At 38.1% G+C, this 22,606-nt stretch overlaps 1 protein-coding gene across 11 annotated transcripts in view; it reads left to right on the plus strand.

Annotated features, from left to right (window-relative positions):
* The window catches only part of LOC129926041 (uncharacterized), a 100,834-nt gene that overhangs the window by 67,575 nt on the left and 10,653 nt on the right, over positions 1-22,606 (plus strand). For 10 of the 11 annotated variants that reach the window (XM_056027883.1, XM_056027882.1, XM_056027890.1 and 7 more), the window contains 3 exons: positions 20,619-20,847; positions 21,599-21,681; positions 21,786-21,896. In XM_056027883.1, the coding sequence (XP_055883858.1) occupies positions 20,619-20,847; positions 21,599-21,681; positions 21,786-21,896 (423 nt within the window). Of the gene's footprint in view, positions 1-20,618; positions 20,888-21,598; positions 21,682-21,785; positions 21,897-22,606 lie in introns of those variants that run through there. The other variant, XM_056027893.1, reaches the window with a different exon arrangement.

A 22,606-nucleotide genomic window follows, 5' to 3' on the forward strand; every position in this document is an offset into this window, starting at 1 on the left:
AGCATAGAGCAAGGATGGACAAATTACGCTTTGCGGGCCACAAGAGATCCGCTGGACCATTTTAGGCGGCCCGCGGACCCCTACAGAAATTAGGCGTGCCCACAGATTATATATAGTATCTATGTAAACAACACATATAAATTATTGAAACTTCTGATTCTTATGATGAAGAGGCTAAAGAAATATTGTATATACTTGTCATTCTAAACAGTTTCAAGTAAACGAAGATTATTCTGGCACTATGTCAAAACATTCACTCAAAGACACAAACTCAGGCCAGTATTTATTCAATACTATCAAGTATTGTTCTGAAAGAGGTGGGTTGGCTTGGAACAAGATGGCGAGTTGGTAAATTAATGAAGTCCGTGATTTGACTGAGAAAACAATCTAGTATATATTTGTAAAACAGCACTGACTAACTAATTGATCACGAGATCTTTTAAACTGTCGTGAGTATCCGCATCAAATTTCGTGCACAGGTTCCTTTTACCTTCTAGGTGCTCACTGAGAAAAGTTTTTACTAGATTTGCAACCTGACGACCGCGAAACCGCAAGCTCTATCAAACCTTTGTAGGCTATTTTATCTTCGGTGTTTCTCATAGACTATATATTACATATATAGTCTATGGTGTTTCTCCAAAAGGTCTAAGCGTATATAGAAAACATAAATAGAAATATCTCTCAAATTTCGTATTTTTAAAGCAATTTTTTTCTTTTCCCCTAAGTCTACTTATTTTTACTATACCTTGCGTCATTGCCACTTCCTATTACAGGCGGTCTAAATAAAAAAAAAAAATAAACCAATGCTAATACTAATAATATTAATTAGATAGATCTAGAGTCTGTTTCTTTTTGTCGAGACAGAGAGAGAGAAAGAGCACGGAATGGTGCTAATGGTAATGTAGCGCTTAAAAAAATAAATAAATGCTAACAGCATTAAAAAGATAAATATAGATCTATTGTCATTTCGCTACATTACAAAAGAAGTGAAATAAATGATTACAATTAATAAAACCAAATTGATATTTCTGATTTAGAGAACAAAATAAATGTAGAAAGGGGAACGTCAATCTGAGATTCAATGGGCTATGTTGGACTAGTCCGTTTCGTTTCTTTGATTAAAAAGTTGAATCACAAATTGGGCCGGAAGTGGCTTTTTTCCTTATATATCTTTGCATTTTTTCAGTTCTCTTTTTAAATTAAACAGACATTATTATGCTATAATTTTAAGTGTGCCTGATAGAGAAAAAAATTCTGCACAAAAATACGGGTAGTTGGGATATAACCCGATAGAGGCTATAAAAATAAAAGACCTGAAACTAGCGCGTGAAACTACACATTTACAGTACTTTATTTGATGAGTATTTTACCCAAGATCTGTGTTGTTTTTTTTAGGACTAGCTTATTTCGAGTACCCGGCATTTTCCGTTACACAGTTTCATACACAAAATAATTGTTGAAAAGAAATTGTAGTGATTTTAAACTTTAAATGATTACTTAAAAAGGTGTTACTCTAAATCAATTTTGAATATTAGTTTGTTATGAATGTCACTGTTTATTTTGTGTCTGTTCTAGTTTCTTAAATTTTTCTTGAGTAAAGGGGTCGTTTTTTCTCCTAATGTGTATACCTGATTTCTCCAAGCAGCCTTTGTAAAATATTGGTCCTAAACAATGCTATGTTTATAAACGAAAAATCGCATGGCTGTATTATGATAAATGTAGTGTTAGTTCAATATATTTTATATTACTAGGTAACTATAAATAACTGCATAAATAGACTTAAGTTGTTTTTTTTCTGTTAGACAAAGTCATATGTCAAATTTTTGTTTATATCCTAATTCTAAAAAGGAATAATAATAGAATTATACAGTAAAAATAATCACTAAGTTTTTATTTTTTATTTTTAATAGTTTTGAAAGTCTCACTGATAAGATTACAAATAGAGTTTGTGTTTTTGCAAATGTACACAAGCTACACTATGTGTCAGTCCATCTCTTCTAATTGTTTAGCAATAAGCGTAAAAATGTAGGCTTCGATATTTTTAGCCTGAATTTAAGAAGTTACAAACTTCAAACAACTAATATATTGCCTCTTCCATAAAACTTTGTATTTAAAAAATTAAATTTATCCAATGCTCGAGATCCTGCTTGTATACTTAGGCCCTATATGAATCGATCCGGTATCAATGTATTAAGTAGCAATAACCCCGCAAAAAAAATGAAATGAAAGAAGATTGAGATATAGGCCTACATATATTTTTGTGACGGTACGCACCGGTACGGGGTACCGGCACCTTTTTTCATTGTCAGGAAAAATTATTACTTTTCTTGTATTTAAACATTAATTGTTAATTTATTAGTAGTTGAAAGTTAGGCAATCTACTAAGTACATCATCTATTTTTTTTACAAAAAACAAATCACTTTATATATGTATACTTTGTATACAGCTTACTTTCAGCCGACATGCCGTATTATTAACAACACCTATATGTCAAAGTCTTAATCATTTAGAGTCTTTGACAGTCATTATTTTAGACTAGATTTAAGTAGAATCTAGACTTAGATATAGTAGGCCTATTACTATAAAAAAATAATAATCAGTCATTAGACATTTCATTAGCAATTTTATTATTAGGTCTAGGCATAAAAAAGGAAATCTATTAATAAACTATAATAGATCTAAGTCTAATTACTAACTTATTAAATAAATAGAAGTATTATAATGAATATTGTATGGATCTAGATTGACTAGATTATAGATAGATCTATAGATAGGCCTAGATCTCTAGTCTAGTAGATTAAGTACCTATAGACTCACTATAGAGTATAGTAAATGTATTACAGTATTATTAGATTTATGTCCTATGTCTATATCTAATAATTAATAAACTTTAGTCTTTAGTAATATCTAGACTTTATTCTAATAAAAACCGACTATATGCATAGCATAGACTAGACTCGGCAATCTAGTCTCAAGATAGAATCTATACTATTACTAGATCTATTTGATTTTTATATATAGATCTAGTAGTCATCTAGACTAGAATTAGATTATAGATCTAAATATACTAATGGAGAGATGATATGTGGTGTTAGCTAATAGCGTTGCTCAATAAACGAACCTGGGTTTTTCTAAACTCTAATACTTGGTATGTAATAGTAAAACAGCACCTACCTAAATAAATCGTAGCTAGAAATAAAAAACCTATATTTATTGTAGTATATATAGGTCTGTGGTTGTATATTATATAGCCTTCGTAACTTCTTCTATAGAGAAATACCTTTTGTAATTTCTTTTACTGAAAAATTGGGCTATTCGCGTCTGACACATATATAATTTTAATGCTCAGCAACAAAGCCCATTGAGACCTTTGGAAAAAAAATTTTTTTTCTCTCTAAGCCTGAAGTTGATGGTATGGAGAAATGTATTGGGTGTCTAATACTGGACATTGTTTGGACATTGTTTGGACATTGTTTGGATTAAGATGAAAAGTTGAAAACAAAAAAAAAAAAAAAGTAAAACTAACCCCACCAAAAAAAGTAGGGGAGGGGTGGGGGAGTTGACGGTCGAAATAATATATAGATTAAATTGAGAAGCCGAATAAAAGTCACATGAGTGTGCGTGTCTACTGAGGCGGGTGTTTCCAAATCAAGTCAAAAGTCTAGGCCGCAGAAATGACGATGCGCAGGTTAAAAGAAAACAAAATGGAAGTTCCAGAGAGCGGAAACAGAAAGACACGGAAATAGAGAGCGCACCCTTGTTGATGTCTAAGAGCTGAGCCGAAGGCTCTTCGAGCTCTAAGTTTGAAAAAAAACCTGTTTGGACGTCCAGCCGAACAGTAAAAAAAAACAAACCTGTGGGAACACAGTTCTGTTTGAGAGGGACCCGAGTCAATGCCTATGTAAAACATTGCTGTTTCCAATGCCTTTGGCCCCGACGCATGCTTGGCTGCACATGGCCGAAGGCCGAGGGCACCGGGAGCCACCGTCATTTTCCTTCGTTGTACCAAGCTAGCTGTGTGGGAACCGCCATTGATGTAACGGTCCCTTTGAGGAACAGCGCATGGATGTGGGACGTGTTCGTGGGGACTTTCTTACAACCCCGCCCGTGCAAGGGGTTGACTCTCGTCTACCCGTGGGCATCCCCACGGGAGTTATGTTTCGCCATTCATTTAGCCTAGCTACCCCCTCAAGTAGCCGTTTCCACCCAGGTGCCACGATGAGGCAGAACAGCGTACCCGGGGAGAGCGCACCCTAACACGACTCTGACCCTAACATGTCATTGGAACAGAGTCACGTGCTAACAAGTAGGTCAGGTTGAGCGTTCAATGGGACCTGGTTAGGACTGTTAAAAAAAAAAAATAAAAGAAAAGAGGGTGTTCCGGCCATAATAATCTATAGAAAGCATTGGAACAGATCAACGGGCGTCGCCGGAGTGTAGTGCTAGTTTGTTAATCCAATGAAAGAACATTTCCCAACAATAAACTCAACACGGGAAAGTCTCTGCAAAGCTGCATGAAATATCAAACATGTTATTGACCCAATAATCTCAGTGATCAAACTTAGGGCTAGGGGGTTAACCACAGGCATTTCCGAAAAGTGCTTGAAGATTTGGAAATAAAACATTCCGATGTTACGTACCACATCAGTATCCTCTGGCAAGGTCTAGGGAAGGAGGAGGGGATCTCAAGGAAGACAATTATGTTTCTTGAAGGACTGTTACTAATATTTTTACTGAAGAGTGAAAGGTAGATATCATGTTTGCCGTCGACATTACTGCATTGGGTTGTCTGCACATGAAATGTTTGCGCTTGTTAATCTTTTCAATCAAAACTTTCCCATTTCTCCAGGTAAGCAAGTAAAAACAGGTTTAGTCATTTTTCTTTGCTGAAAGGTGAAACTAAAAAAAAAGTAAAGTTTCCCGTTCAGATCTTGCGATTTAAAGGGCAGATGATGTTAAGGTAAAAAAAAGTTAAAGTTAACGAGGGTGTCATGTGGCTAGCACAACGACCAACCGCCTTTACTTTTCCTCAACTAAAGTCAGGTACCCATTACAGCTGGTTGGACTCAGAGAATCGTTAAAGATGCTGAACTAGTAAAATGGTTGAAAAGTACAAGACCCATTTAGATTCCTTGATTGCAAAGGAAATTTTAAGAAGTCCAGATTTAAAAAGTCAAGAACTTGGAATCAGTTTTTAATATCTTTAGTTCATCATTTAGTACACAAGTTGATTCATCTCCAGTGACATAGTTCAAAGCAAATTATGACCTGCATCTGTCAACAAAATCCAAAAATCTTATAACCCATTTTGTATAAATGTGAGACCTGGGATTCATAAGATGTTTCTACCATAGTTGCCTCGTTTCTTTCAGTGTTGCCTTATTTCTATCAAAATATCTTTCTTTCTACAGTTGCCTCTATTGTACCAATGTTGCCTTGTTTCTACTACAGTTGCCTCTATTGTACCAATGTTGCCATGTTTCTACTACAGTTGCCTCTATTGTACCAATGTTGCCTTGTTTCTACTACAGTTGCCTCTATTGTACCAATGTTGCCATGTTTCTACTACAGTTGCCTCTATTGTACCAATGTTGCCATGTTTCTACTACAGTTGCCTCTATTGTACCAATGTTGCCTTGTTTCTACTACAGTTGCCTCTATTGTACCAATGTTCAGCCTCCTCCTAAATGAGATTAAGTGTCAGAACAACTTGATGTTTGATTCAGTGCTTCAATGAAAGTGTAGATCTAATACTTACATTACTCACTACTAAAGTCAGTTAAAACTAATTAGAAATATTCCTGTGAGATTCAGAAGTAAACTTTAAATACAACAAAAACTTACCCTAAAATAAATCTACAAAGACTTGGTCGATGCTAAAAAGATTTAAACCTCACAGTAACAATACATCACAGAAACAATACATCACCGTAACAAAACATCACAGTAACAAAACATCACAGTAACAATACATCACATTACCGGTAACAATACATCACATTACCGGTAACAATACATCACAGTAACAAAACATCACAATAACAATACATCACAGTAACAATACATCACAGTAACAATACATCACAGTAACAATATATCACAGTAACAATACATCACATTACCGGTAACAATACATCACAGTAACAATACATCACAGTAACAATACATCACATTACTGATAACAATACATCTCAGTAACAATACATCACATTACCGGTAACAATACATCACAGTAACAATACATCACAGTAGCAATACATCACAGTAGCAATACATCACAGTAGCAATACATCACAGTAACAATACATCACAGAGTAACAATACATCACATAGTAACAATACATCACAGTAGCAATACATCACAGTAGCAATACATCACAGTAGCAATACATCACAGTAGCAATACATCACAGTAACAAAACATCACAGTAACAATACATCACAGTAACAAAACATCACAGTAACAATACATCACAGTAACAATACATTTCTTCCCTTGTGGACCATCTAGCCTGTCATGAACACTAGAAGACAACAAATGTGTGACTGAAATGGAACTAAGGATAAACTGAGATTATAACTCAATAACTGTTGGCTAAAGTGTGCTCTAGGAAATCATTGAACTGCTCACTGTGGCTCATAGTGTTGGACTAAAAGGTCTATAGACTGTACCGGTCCAAGTTTTGTTGCCTGGAGCCTTAGAAAAAAATCACATTCATTGTGTAACTGGTTAGGGGTGGCATCAGAAAGTAGTGTGCCTAAGTCAACAGAACCATTTCTTTCTCATGCTCTCGTCTGTAATGAATGATATGGCACCCAGACCAACAAACGAGAGAGTTCAATGCCGGTGCAGTGCCAGAGCTCGATACAAGGGAACAAATCTCATTTGAAAGCAATCAAAGAGTTCCATCTGTGCGGACAACATCAATGCTACCGAGTGTAATGATGCATGGTGGAGGCTCAATATTGCTCACGTGTGAAGGAACGACCACAGTTCCAGACTTTAAAAGGCGTCGTTTCCAGGTTTTTAATTCTGAATAAAAAAAGTTTATGACTTGCTTGGGAGAAAAATTAGAGACAATTGTTCCGTGAGTTCTTAACTCAACTAATAGTTGACATCTATCTCAATCCTTAGTTGACATCTATCTCAATCCTTAGTTGACATCTATCTCAATCCTTAGTTGACATCTATCTCAACCTTTAGTTGACACATATCTCAATTCTTGGTTGACATCTATCTCAACCATTAGTTGACACCTATCTCAATCCTTAGTTGACATCTATCTCAACCCTTAATTGACACATATCTCAATTCTTGGTTGACATCTATCTCAACCATTAGTTGACATCTATCTCAATTCTTGGTTGACATCTATCTCAACCATTAGTTGACATCTATCTCAATTCTTGGTTGACATCTATCTCCAGCCTTAATTGACACATATCTCAATCCTTAGTTGACATCTATCTCAATTCTTGGTTGACATCTATCTCCAGCCTTAATTGACACATATCTCAATCCTTAGTTGACATCTATCTCAATTCTTGGTTGACATCTATCTCAACCATTAGTTGACATCTATCTCAACCCTTAATTGACACATATCTCAATCCTTAGTTGACATCTGTCTCAATTCTTGGTTGACATCTATCTCAATTCTTGGTTGACATCTATCTCAACCATATCTATCTCAATCCTTAGTTGACATCTATCTCAACCCTTAATTGACATCTATCTCAATTCTTGGTTGACATCTATCTCAATCCTTAGTTGACTTCTATCTCAACCCTTAATTGACATCTATCTCAATCCTTAGTTGAGTTCTATCTCAATCCTTAGTTGACATCTATCTCAATTCTTGGTTGACATCTATCTCAATCCTTAGTTGACTTCTATCTCAACCCTTAATTGACATCTATCTCAATCCTTAATTGACATCTATCTCAACCCTTAATTGACATCTATCTCAATCCTTAGTTGACATCTATCTCAACCCTTAATTGACATCTATCTCAATCCTTAGTTGACTTCTATCTCAACCCTTAATTGACATCTATCTCAATCCTTAGTTGACTTCTATCTCAACCCTTAATTGACATCTATCTCAATCCTTAGTTGACATCTATCTCAATTCTTGGTTGACATCTATCTTAACTCTTAGATGGCATGAACTTCTCGTTCAAACATTTAACAAACGTTTTCGTCAGATTATTTTGTATTAGCCTACACTAGCTTGTCATTGACAGATCTCTATTTGTATTCACAGGCAAATTTTGTCATTGACAGATCTCTATTTGTATTCACAGGCAAAGGTTGTCATTGACAGATCTCTATTTGTATTCACAGGCAAATTTTGTCATTGACAGATCTCTATTTGTATTCACAGGCAAAGGTTGTCATTGACAGATCTCTATTTGTATTCACAGGCAAATTTTGTCATTGACAGATCTCTATTTGTATTCACAGGCAAAGGTTGTCATTGACAGATCTCTATTTGTATTCACAGGCAAATTTTGTCATTGACAGATCTCTATTTGTATTCACAGGCAAATTTTGTCATTGACAGATCTCTATTTGTATTCACAGGCAAATTTTGTCATTGACAGATCTCTATTTGTATTCACAGGCAAAGGTTGTCATTGACAGATCTCTATTTGTATTCACAGGCAAATTTTGTCATTGACAGATCTCTATTTGTATTCACAGGCAAAGGTTGTCATTGACAGATCTCTATTTGTATTCACAGGCAAATTTTGTCATTGACAGATCTCTATTTGTATTCACAGGCAAATTTTGTCATTGACAGATCTCTATTTGTATTCACAGGCAAATTTTGTCATTGACAGATCTCTATTTGTATTCACAGGCAAAGGTTGTCATTGACAGATCTCTATTTGTATTCACAGGCAAATTTTGTCATTGACAGATCTCTATTTGTATTCACAGGCAAAGGTTGTCATTGACAGATCTCTATTTGTATTCACAGGCAAATTTTGTCATTGACAGATCTCTATTTGTATTCACAGGCAAAGGTTGTCATTGACAGATCTCTATTTGTATTCACAGGCAAATTTTGTCATTGACAGATCTCTATTTGTATTCACAGGCAAAGGTTGTCATTGACAGATCTCTATTTGTATTCACAGGCAAATTTTGTCATTGACAGATCTCTATTTGTATTCACAGGCAAAGGTTGTCATTGACATATCTCTATTTGTATTCACAGGCAAATTTTGTCATTGACAGATCTCTATTTGTATTCACAGGCAAATTTTGTCATTGACAGATTGCTATTTGTATTCACAGGCAAATTTTGTCATTGACAGATCTCTATTTGTATTCACAGGCAAAGGTTGTCATTGACAGATCTCTATTTGTATTCACAGGCAAAGGTTGTCATTGACAGATCTCTATTTGTATTCACAGGCAAAGGTTGTCATTGACAGATCTCTATTTGTATTCACAGGCAAAGGTTGTCATTGACAGGTCTCTATTTGTATTCACAGGCAAAGGTTGTCATTGACAGATCTCTATTTGTATTCACAGGCAAAGGTTGTCATTGACAGATCTCTATTTGTATTCACAGGCAAAGGTTGTCATTGACAGATCTCTATTTGTATTCACAGGCAAAGGTTGTCATTGACAGATCTCTATTTGTATTCACAGGCAAAGGTTGTCATTGACAGATCTCTATTTGTATTCACAGGCAAATTTTGTCATTGACAGATCTCTATTTGTATTCACAGGCAAATTTTGTCATTGACAGATCTCTATTTGTATTCACAGGCAAATTTTGTCATTGACAGATCTCTATTTGTATTCACAGGCAAATTTTGTCAACAGTTTATGTTTCTATTTATTCAGCACACTTTAGGGGCTCGGTGACTGAGTGGTTTAGCGCCTGGCTTCCGTTCCTGGGCACTTGGGTTCGAATCTCGCTTAAGACTGGGATTTTGAATTTCAGAATTTATAGAGTGCCACTGAGTCCACCCAACTCTAATAGGTACTTTAGTTGTGGAAAGTAAATGCGGTTGGTCAATATGCTGGCCACCCGAAACCTTGCTTGTTAACCTTTGGCCATAGAAGCAGATGACCTTACTATCATCTGCCCCATAGATCTCAAGGTCTGAAAGAGAAACTACTTTACATCGGCACACTGTCGTCCCTTTTAATCTTTCAAGGATTCTCTTCCTCTAGTCAGTAAATACGAAACGGGAAGTTAAAAGCTATTCAAGTTACAATACAAGTATCAAATGATTTGATTCCTATTTGTAGTGACATGTAAAGTTTGTTGATGTGCAGACTTCTATTTGTATTCACATGTTAAGTTAAAAAAACAAGGTCCCATAGTTTTCGGTGTCCAGGATTTTATAAGTGCTATTTTGAACAGTAACTACAGAGCCCATTATCCTGAACGACCCAAGAAAGCGACTTCACTATTTTCTTGGTTATACAGGGGACAAAATCCTCACGCTTTGGAGTCTGTGTGTGTCTACCTCGTCATAGTTCACTGACCACGTTTTGATCTACATCTTTCATCGCTGTAAAATGTAGAGGCTACATCCCTGACATAGTCTGTTCTAGAGTTAAACAAGAGTTGATTGTATGCAACAAGTTAGTACAGTGATAAAGCATGATTTGTACGTAGTTTACACACAACATGTTTCATGGGTTTGGATTGGGAAACGTTTGACATCTACATGAATGAAAGCTTTGTAGAGTATATGTGTGTGTGAATGTGTGTGTGTAGATCACAAACTGTCAGAAGTTATTTATTTACATGTATCAAACGTTTCTGTTAACAAGTGTGTCCTAGAACACATCAGAAATAAAATGAAACAAAAAATAATAATAATCGGAAACAGCTAACTACAATGTGTCTAGTGGAGTGCACAGCTAACTACAATGTGTCTAGTGGAGTGCACAGCTAACTACAATGTGTCTAGTGGAGTGCACAGCTAACTACAATGTGTCTAGTGGAGTGCACAGCTAACTACAATGTGTCTAGTGGAGTGCACAGCTAACTACAATGTGTCTAGTGGAGTGCACAGCTAACTACAATGTGTCTAGTGGAGTGCACAGCTAACTACAATGTGTCTAGTGGAGTGCACAGCTAACTACAATGTGTCTAGTGGAGTGCACAGCTAACTACAATGTGTCTAGTGGAGTGCACAGCTAACTACAATGTGTCTAGTGGAGTGCACAGCTAACTACAATGTGTCTAGTGGAGTGCACAGCTAACTACAATGTGTCTAGTGGAGTGCACAGCTAACTACAATGTGTCTAGTGGAGTGCACAGCTAACTACAATGTGTCTAGTGGAGTGCACAGCTAACTACAATGTGTCTAGTGGAGTGCACAGCTAACTACAATGTGTCTAGTGGAGTGCACAGCTAACTACAATGTGTCTAGTGGAGTGCACAGCTAACTACAATGTGTCTAGTGGAGTGCACAGCTAACTACAATGTGTCTAGTGGAGTGCACAGCTAACTACAATGTGTCTAGTGGAGTGCACAGCTAACTACAATGTGTCTAGTGGAGTGCACAGCTAACTACAATGTGTCTAGTGGAGTGCACAGCTAACTACAATGTGTCTAGTGGAGTGCACAGCTAACTACAATGTGTCTAGTGGAGTGCACAGCTAACTACAATGTGTCTAGTGGAGTGCACAGCTAACTACAATGTGTCTAGTGGAGTGCACAGCTAACTACAATGTGTCTAGTGGAGTGCACAGCTAACTACAATGTGTCTAGTGGAGTGCACAGCTAACTACAATGTGTCTAGTGGAGTGCACAGCTAACTACAATGTGTCTAGTGGAGTGCACAGCTAACTACAATGTGTCTAGTGGAGTGCACAGCTAACTACAATGTGTCTAGTGGAGTGCACAGCTAACTACAATGTGTCTAGTGGAGTGCACAGCTAACTACAATGTGTCTAGTGGAGTGCACAGCTAACTACAATGTGTCTAGTGGAGTGCACAGCTAACTACAATGTGTCTAGTGGAGTGCACAGCTAACTACAATGTGTCTAGTGGAGTGCACAGCTAACTACAATGTGTCTAGTGGAGTGCACAGCTAACTACAATGTGTCTAGTGGAGTGCACAGCTAACTACAATGTGTCTAGTGGAGTGCACAGCTAACTACAATGTGTCTAGTGGAGTGCACAGCTAACTACAATGTGTCTAGTGGAGTGCACAGCTAACTACAATGTGTCTAGTGGAGTGCACAGCTAACTACAATGTGTCTAGTGGAGTGCACAGCTAACTACAATGTGTCTAGTGGAGTGCACAGCTAACTACAATGTGTCTAGTGGAGTGCACAGCTAACTACAATGTGTCTAGTGGAGTGCACAGCTAACTACAATGTGTCTAGTGGAGTGCACAGCTAACTACAATGTGTCTAGTGGAGTGCACAGCTAACTACAATGTGTCTAGTGGAGTGCACAGCTAACTACAATGTGTCTAGTGGAGTGCACAGCTAACTACAATGTGTCTAGTGGAGTGCACAGCTAACTACAATGTGTCTAGTGGAGTGCACAGCTAACTACAATGTGTCTAGTGGAGTGCACAGCTAACTACAATGTGTCTAGTGGAGTGCACAGCTAACTACAATGTGTCTAGTGGAGTGCACAGCTAACTACAATGTGTCTAGTGGAGTGCACAGCTAACTACAATGTGTCTAGTGGAGTGCACAGCTAACTACAATGTGTCTAGTGGAGTGCACAGCTAACTACAATGTGTCTAGTGGAGTGCACAGCTAACTACAATGTGTCTAGTGGAGTGCACAGCTAACTACAATGTGTCTAGTGGAGTGCACAGCTAACTACAATGTGTCTAGTGGAGTGCACAGCTAACTACAATGTGTCTAGTGGAGTGCACAGCTAACTACAATGTGTCTAGTGGAGTGCACAGCTAACTACAATGTGTCTAGTGGAGTGCACAGCTAACTACAATGTGTCTAGTGGAGTGCACAGCTAACTACAATGTGTCTAGTGGAGTGCACAGCTAACTACAATGTGTCTAGTGGAGTGCACAGCTAACTACAATGTGTCTAGTGGAGTGCACAGCTAACTACAATGTGTCTAGTGGAGTGCACAGCTAACTACAATGTGTCTAGTGGAGTGCACAGCTAACTACAATGTGTCTAGTGGAGTGCACAGCTAACTACAATGTGTCTAGTGGAGTGCACAGCTAACTACAATGTGTCTAGTGGAGTGCACAGCTAACTACAATGTGTCTAGTGGAGTGCACAGCTAACTACAATGTGTCTAGTGGAGTGCACAGCTAACTACAATGTGTCTAGTGGAGTGCACAGCTAACTACAATGTGTCTAGTGGAGTGCACAGCTAACTACAATGTGTCTAGTGGAGTGCACAGCTAACTACAATGTGTCTAGTGGAGTGCACAGCTAACTACAATGTGTCTAGTGGAGTGCACAGCTAACTACAATGTGTCTAGTGGAGTGCACAGCTAACTACAATGTGTCTAGTGGAGTGCACAGCTAACTACAATGTGTCTAGTGGAGTGCACAGCTAACTACAATGTGTCTAGTGGAGTGCACAGCTAACTACAATGTGTCTAGTGGAGTGCACAGCTAACTACAATGTGTCTAGTGGAGTGCACAGCTAACTACAATGTGTCTAGTGGAGTGCACAGCTAACTACAATGTGTCTAGTGGAGTGCACAGCTAACTACAATGTGTCTAGTGGAGTGCACAGCTAACTACAATGTGTCTAGTGGAGTGCACAGCTAACTACAATGTGTCTAGTGGAGTGCACAGCTAACTACAATGTGTCTAGTGGAGTGCACAGCTAACTACAATGTGTCTAGTGGAGTGCACAGCTAACTACAATGTGTCTAGTGGAGTGCACAGCTAACTACAATGTGTCTAGTGGAGTGCACAGCTAACTACAATGTGTCTAGTGGAGTGCACAGCTAACTACAATGTGTCTAGTGGAGTGCACAGCTAACTACAATGTGTCTAGTGGAGTGCACAGCTAACTACAATGTGTCTAGTGGAGTGCACAGCTAACTACAATGTGTCTAGTGGAGTGCACAGCTAACTACAATGTGTCTAGTGGAGTGCACAGCTAACTACAATGTGTCTAGTGGAGTGCACAGCTAACTACAATGTGTCTAGTGGAGTGCACAGCTAACTACAATGTGTCTAGTGGAGTGCACAGCTAACTACAATGTGTCTAGTGGAGTGCACAGCTAACTACAATGTGTCTAGTGGAGTGCACAGCTAACTACAATGTGTCTAGTGGAGTGCACAGCTAACTACAATGTGTCTAGTGGAGTGCACAGCTAACTACAATGTGTCTAGTGGAGTGCACAGCTAACTACAATGTGTCTAGTGGAGTGCACAGCTAACTACAATGTGTCTAGTGGAGTGCACAGCTAACTACAATGTGTCTAGTGGAGTGCACAGCTAACTACAATGTGTCTAGTGGAGTGCACAGCTAACTACAATGTGTCTAGTGGAGTGCACAGCTAACTACAATGTGTCTAGTGGAGTGCACAGCTAACTACAATGTGTCTAGTGGAGTGCACAGCTAACTACAATGTGTCTAGTGGAGTGCACAGCTAACTACAATGTGTCTAGTGGAGTGCACAGCTAACTACAATGTGTCTAGTGGAGTGCACAGCTAACTACAATGTGTCTAGTGGAGTGCACAGCTAACTACAATGTGTCTAGTGGAGTGCACAGCTAACTACAATGTGTCTAGTGGAGTGCACAGCTAACTACAATGTGTCTAGTGGAGTGCACAGCTAACTACAATGTGTCTAGTGGAGTGCACAGCTAACTACAATGTGTCTAGTGGAGAGCACAGCTAACTACAATGTGTCTAGTGGAGTGCACAGCTAACTACAATGTGTCTAGTGGAGTGCACAGCTAACTACAATGTGTCTAGTGGAGTGCACAGCTAACCAAAAGCTGGCTTCGATAATTTTAACTCAACAAATATGACTTAAATTGGGTCATCAACAGTCATCTATTTTTAGTAGAAATTATTTTTATAAAGAACTAATGTATTGGTAGTGATCTATTTTTAGTAGGAATTATTTATATAAAGAACTTACATATCAATATTGATGATCAATATGATCACATAACGATAATGAATAAAAGCTAACATTCTTAATACATATTTTGCATCAGCATTTTCACTGATAAATTTAAATCAAATAGAAAACATAAAAGTTACAAATTTGCAAGAAAAAGGAATTTAAAAAAAATGAACTAGTATAAAACCAAATCAAGTTTCTGGACCTGGTGGTAGTCCAGCTAGATTGCTCAAGGAACTAAGCCACCAGCTACCACCAGTGTTCAAAATACTTTTTCATGGATCACTAAATCAGGGCAGGGTACCGAAGGAATGGAAAGAAGCTAATGTCACTCCACTATTTAAAAAAGAGAAAATTACAGACCAGTACCACTCACCAGTATCACTCACCAGTACAACTCACCAGTACCACTCACCTGTACCACTCACCAGTACCACTCACCAGTATCACTCACCAGTACCACTCACCAGTACCACTCACCAGTACCACTCACCAGTACCACTCACCAGTATCACTCACCAGTACCACTCACCAGTATCACTCACCAGTACCACTCACCAGTACCACTCACCAGTATCACTCACCAGTACCACTCACCAGTACCACTCACCAGTACCACTCACCAGTATCACTCACCAGTACCACTCACCAGTACCACTCACCAGTACCACTCACCAGTATCACTCACCAGTATCACTCACCAGTACCACTCACCAGTATCACTCACCTGTACCACTCACCAGTATCACTCACCTGTACCACTCACCAGTATCCCTCATCAGTATCACTCACCTGTACCACTCACCAGTATCACTCATCAGTATCACTCACCTGTACCACTCACCAGTACCACTCACCAGTACCACTCACCAGTATCACTCACCTGTATCACTCACCTGTACCACTCACCAGTATCACTCACCAGTACCACTCACCAGTATCACTCCCAGTATCACTCACCAGTATCACTCACCTGTACCACTCACCTGTACCACTCACCAGTATCACTCACCAGTATCACTCATCAGTATCACTCACCAGTATCACTCACCAGTATCACTCACCTGTACCACTCACCAGTATCACTCACCAGTATCACTCACCTGTACCACTCACCAGTATCACTCACCTGTATCACTCACCTGTACCACTCACCAGTATCACTCACCAGTACCACTCACCAGTATCACTCCCAGTATCACTCACCAGTACCACTCACCAGTACCACTCACCAGTATCACTCCCAGTATCACTCACCAGTACCACTCACCAGTATCACTCCCAGTACCACTCACCAGTATCACTCACCAGTACCACTCACCAGTACCACTCACCAGTATCACTCACCAGTATCACTCACCTGTACCACTCACCAGTACCACTCACCTGTACCACTCACCAGTATCACTGACCAGTATCACTGACCAGTACCACTCACCAGTATCACTCACCAGTACCACTCACCTGTATCACATGTAAAATATTAGAACACATGATATATATAGCAACATCATAAATGACTTAGACAAACATAATATCCTTACTCCATACCAACATGGTTTTAGGAAATATAGGTCATGTGAAACTCAAATATTAGGATCAATTGATGATTTTTCAAAGGGATTAGATAATAGTGAGCAAATAGATGCAATTTTATTAGATTTTTGAAAGGCATTCCACAGAGTTCACCACCATAGCCTGCTTAAAAAAAACTAAATTACTTTGGCATTAATTTTGAATCGATGGATTCAGGATTTTCTAATAGGAAGAGAACAAACTGTAGTAATGAATGGCTCCAAATCAACACCGATAACAGTAAACTCAGGTGTACCCCAAGGAACAGTCTTAAGTCCACTGCTGTTTCTAATGTGCATATATATATATATATATATATACATATAGATAGATAGATAGATATAGATATATAAATGACTTACCAAATTGCATTAGTTCAGGAATACAAGTCAGATTATTTTTAGATAGATCTAGATTATATAGAACAAAAAGAAAAACACAAGATCCTGAAGTTTTACAAATTGAATGAGATAAATTATAGAAATGGGAATCAAATTGGAGTATGCCATTCCACCCAAAAAAAATGTCAGTTGTTAAGAGTAATAGAAAAAATGCTACTTATTTTATTCATGGTAAACTAGTCCCACAGACTAAGAAATTAAAATATCTAGGTGTAAAAATACATGAAAAGTTATCATTGAATCCCCATATCATAAAACTAAAATGTTATTTAACAATTGTTAGGTCAATCTCCCCGAGACACACACACATTCATAAAACTAAAATGTTATTTAACAATTGTTAGGTCAATCTCCCCGAGACACACACACATTCATAAAACTAAAACTCTTCAGTCGTCTACATTTTTCTACAACTTTAAAGTTTGGCCATTTTCCACCTAATGTGTGTGTGTATATGTATTTGCGTGAAAGGACTTTGTGTACTAGATCATTCATAAATCGAAACTCTCCGTATGTGTATCCACATATTGCCTCTCATTATTTGAAACAAATAAATTGTCAGCTTAACTGGTGAAACGGGCTCAGCATGAAATGTAATATTGGCCTGTCGTCAGTACGAAATAAAGAAGAATTAGAAATCTCCCTTGCACAAGTTCAACAAAGTGCTTTGAAAACAGGAAATGGGCTCATCGTGACTCCGCCATATTGCTGACGTCATTTCCTCCTAAAAATCTAAAAGGATTTTTTTTCCTTCTCGTATTTTTCTAGCGCCTTATCACATTTAGTTTTGTTATTACTGTGGTTTTTTTTTACAATCTTTCTATTTAGCTTGCAAATTCCTAAACCTGGATAGGGGGGCATAATTCTCGAAAAGGGCTCTTATGATTTTCTTAGAAATTCGATAGCTGATGTGTAGCCTTTCTTTTGAGAAAATAATTACTAGCTTGGAAAACTTTAGTTTAGCCGTTATAATTTTTCAAAGTATAAAAAAAATTTTTATTTGACTTGAGACAATCTTTATATTGAACCAACTACGTGTTGGGGTCTTGCCGTATGTAGGCCGCCCTAGTCATTCAACAGTTTTAGAAATAATATAGAAGCAATATTTGGTCTTCTAAGTCTGGATCTATAGGCCTGTCATTAAATTCTCTTAACTGGATGTTTCTTGGGGGTGGAAGGGGGGATGGTGCGTGGTTCCATTTTTCTTTATCTAACATACAGTAGTTATCAAGAGTAAAATAATCCCAGCGCTTGGCTTTCAAACCTGGAGTCCTGTGTTCGAATATCGGTGAAGACTGGGATTTTGAATTTTTGCATTTTTATGGCGCCCCTGAGTCCACAATTCTAATGGTTACCTGACATTAGTTAAGGAAAAGTAAAGGCGGTTGGTCATTGTGCTGACCACATGACACCCTCTATACCCTGGGCCACAGAAACAGATTGCCCTATAGATCGCAAGGTCTGGTCTGAAAGGAAAATTTTATTTTATTTATAAACAACAAGATTTTTTCCCCTAATCCATTACAAAGTTTTAAAAAACAACAATTGTCTACTCAATATTGGATATTAAAATTTGATCTGAAAATGTGATATTGACAAAGTGGTTATTTGGGAACTCTGGGGTAATAACTAGGTCTCTTGTAGCACGATCCAGGAAGATGACAATGTTTCTTAATGTTTCGCGGTCACCCCCCAATTTGCATGAGTTCTATCTTTCTCATGCTTACAGCCGATATCAAACTACCAGCCGAGGAAAGAGATTAACAAGAAGTAATCTACTGAACAGATCTACCCTATGATAATAAGTCCGTAACCCAACCCCTATAGTAAGAGACATAATCAGAGATCTGTTGAGGAGTACAATTATTTAGAGTTATCGTTCATAGCGAAAGCTACTACTAAAAAGTCGATGTAGTCTTATCGATGCAACAAGACTTGTGTTATTACCTTTATCTGTGTTGTTGAAGGTCGTTGACTTGTAACACCAAACTACTGGTACACAACCGCTAGAGGCGTATTATATTTTAACTTACAAAACTTTCGTAAGTTATTTTGTGAACAAAACTAAATATAACTTTCATTCAAATATAGACAAAATTAGCTTGTGATGGAATTGAATAAATGTAGTCGACATAAACGTAAAATATAAATTGGTGTTTTAAACAAAATCTAACTGACTACGACAACACTTCATTTTAGTCTGACATTCTGGAGTCTTCTGTTCTACCTCCAAGGACAATGCCATCTTTCAGAACTTCTTCCCACCGTTACCATAGAAACACACTCCCTAACAATCTGTCAGCCAAACCAGAAACCAGCTCGAGCTCTAGGAAAATGTTTTGCTAAAATAAACAACCAAAATACAACAAAAAAAAAAAACTTAAAAAAAAAACAAAGCTTATATTAAGTGTAGTTGTATTAATTAGTTTGGATCTGTCATGTAATTAAATTAGTGAGCCTAATAGATCTAGACTAACAATAATACATCTGTGCGATAAGAAATATTTTTATCAATTGTTTTTTTATAGCGAAATTTCATGCTAAAAACTCAAACACAAACTCACTACACGCTATGATCCTATGACTGGACCAGTTGGGCTCGGAGGAGAAAGAAGGAGGTATCTGAGTGATCGCTTTTTAAATGTATTTATTTGTCAAAAGTGAGCCACTGAATTTGAACTCAAGGGCTAAAGCCTCGGCAAGTCAATAAAGTAACTACCGTGCCAGGGTACTGCTTATGTAACTACCGTGCCAGGGTACTGCTTATGTAACTACCGTGCCAGGGTACTGCTTATGTAACTACCGTGCCAGGGTACTGCTTATGTAACTACCGTGCCAGGGTACTGCTTATGTAACTACCGTGCCAGGGTACTGCTTATGTAACTACCGTGCCAGGGTACTGCTTATGTAACTACCGTGCCAGGGTACTGCTTATGTAACTACCGTGCCAGGGTGCTGCTTATGTAACTACCGTGCCAGGGTACTGCTTATGTAACTACCGTGCCAGGGTACTGCTTATGTTACTACCGTGCCAGGGTACTGCTTATGTTACTACCGTGCCAGGGTACTGCTTATGTAACTACCGTGCCAGGGTACTGCTTATGTAACTACCGTGTCAGGGTACTGCTTATGTAACTACCGTGCCAGGGTACTGCTTATGTAACTACCGTGCCAGGGTACTGCTTATGTAACTACCGTGCCAGGGTACTGCTTATGTTACTACCGTGCCAGGGTACTGCTTATGAACATTTTTTTTTTAGTTTTTAACAAACTTTTTCTTTCTACAAACAATAAAGTGGACTTAATTCAACTTATACTACCTTATCAGTCAGGTAAAATTTCTTTCCCTTGTTGGAGATTCCAAATTTACCAATTTTTTTTATTGATTCTTTAGTTGGCATGTAAAAGAAATAATTTAGCGATATTTCAGCAGGATCCGAGATTTGATGTGGGAGAAATAACGTGAACAAACTTTGTACCAGACAGACAGAGTGAGTTGATAGAAGCTTTGTCATAAATAAATAATTTGTTTCAAATTTTCTCACCAGATATTTTATTTTTTATCTTTTCAGCTGCTGTCCAAGCCAAGAGCCACTTTTTCTACCTGACCAACTTCTGCTCTAAGACATTCCACGTACGACACAGCGTGAACGTTGCCTTGACCCCTATTGACAAACTTCCATCAGAAAGAAGTCGTGACTTTATAAGCTGTTGGGTCGACCTCAAAGCCGTTGAAGGGTTGGGCCTACTGGTTCATTTCACTCATCTGAACATCTCGCCAGTCAGAGGTCACAGCGACCAGTAAGCTCTTGTCTTTAGTCAAAAACATGCATTCATCTGTGTGAGTAGTATGCTTGTATTTAAGAAGTGGCGTGTGAGTGATATGTGGAGTGTGAGGGATATGTGGAGTGTGAGGGATATGTGAGGGTGTGTTGGTGATATGTAGGGTGTAAGAGATATGTGAGTAGTGTGTGAAAGTTATGTGAATGGTATTATTGGTTTATATGCAATGTATTGTGTGTGTGTGTGTGTGTATGGTTATAGTGTAAGTGATGTTTCTGTTGTTTGTAGATGATGTGTAGATTGTGTGACGAAAGTGATGAAGCTGATGTTTGTAAATGTTGTGTAGATTGTGTGATGAGAGTGATGTAGCTGATGTTTGTAAATGTTGTGAAGATTGTGTGATGAGAGTGATGAGACTGATGGAATCACAGTACATACCACGCGACAGACTAAAACTAAGGATGAAACTGTGGCCTATTACTAAGCAAGGGCAAGTCGAACTAAATGCAGAGCCTAGAGATGGAAACCAACAAATGTTTAGACGTTTTAGAGTTGGAAGATTTGACTGAGAAATGAACATGGGCTTGGGTTAGGCATGGTACTACAAAACTAGGTTGAGCCTGACCAAGTAGTTCAATGACAAATAAGGGACGCAACTTCTTCTTTTTTGTATTATTATCTTTCCTTGCTCTAGTAAGTCAATCAGAAGTAAAATCTAGTTATACACATAAAAAACAAAATCCTCACAACATTGTGTGTATGTCCTCAGTCTTCATCTGTACTCCATGGTACCTTACAAGAAGAGAGTGTCACCTAAGCAAGGTATTTATGGTCACCTCAACGACACTTCAGGTAAGTGACACGTCTGTAAACCGCTCCCTGGAATCACATTCATCGTATTCACATGAAATAAACGCAGGTTAGAGAACTCATGCCGTATCATTGATTATCTCCAGGTTCACAAGTCTCGGATTACAAAATATTGAATGACACTATCAGAATAGAATATTTTGGTTTGCCAACATCCACCTACCCTGGATTTCAGCTTCTTGTGAGCGCTTTTTATGGTACGTACTTTTTTTTCTCTCTTTCTCTCTCTCTCTCTTCTCTTTACTTTCTCTTTCTCTCTCTCTTTTTCTCTCTCTCTCTTTCTCTCTCTTCTTTTCTCTCTCTTTCTCTCTCTCGATTTCTCTCTCTTTCTCTCTCTCTATTTCTCTCTCTCTCTTTCTGTATCTCTCTTTTTCTGTCTCTCTTCAAATTTATTTTAAAACTATTGCTATCCCGATGTACGTCCTGTGACTACAACTTTCCTCTATTGACAAACACACAATGTTTTATGAAGCAACCAAATGACGGAAACATAAACAGACAAGATTAGAAATAAAAGTTTTTTGTTTTCATCTAAATGCCCCGCCCATGAATCATTTGTTTCTTGAGCTTTGTAGATTTCCCTATTTCCAGTTGGACTATCAGAAGCTGTGAAGTAGAAACTATCAATAAATAAATCTTTCTTCCCAGCATACAACATATGTGCAGGGTGACCACGTGATGGTATTGTGACATATTGTTATTACTCCTAAGTATTCAATGAACTAAGTATTCAATGAACTAAGTATTCAATGAACTAAGTATTCAATGAACTGATTGTTATGAAGATATTGTTTAATGTGAGTCAGACGTCACGGATGTAATTGAAGGATCATCTCACTGACCTACAGAAACATTGGTTGGTGAAGAGCTCAGCTCTCAGTCATTCCTTCTTGAAAAACTCTTCCCC

This window comes from Biomphalaria glabrata, chromosome 4 (assembly GCF_947242115.1).
Source record: "Biomphalaria glabrata chromosome 4, xgBioGlab47.1, whole genome shotgun sequence".
In the NCBI taxonomy this organism is placed as follows: domain Eukaryota; kingdom Metazoa; phylum Mollusca; class Gastropoda; family Planorbidae; genus Biomphalaria; species Biomphalaria glabrata.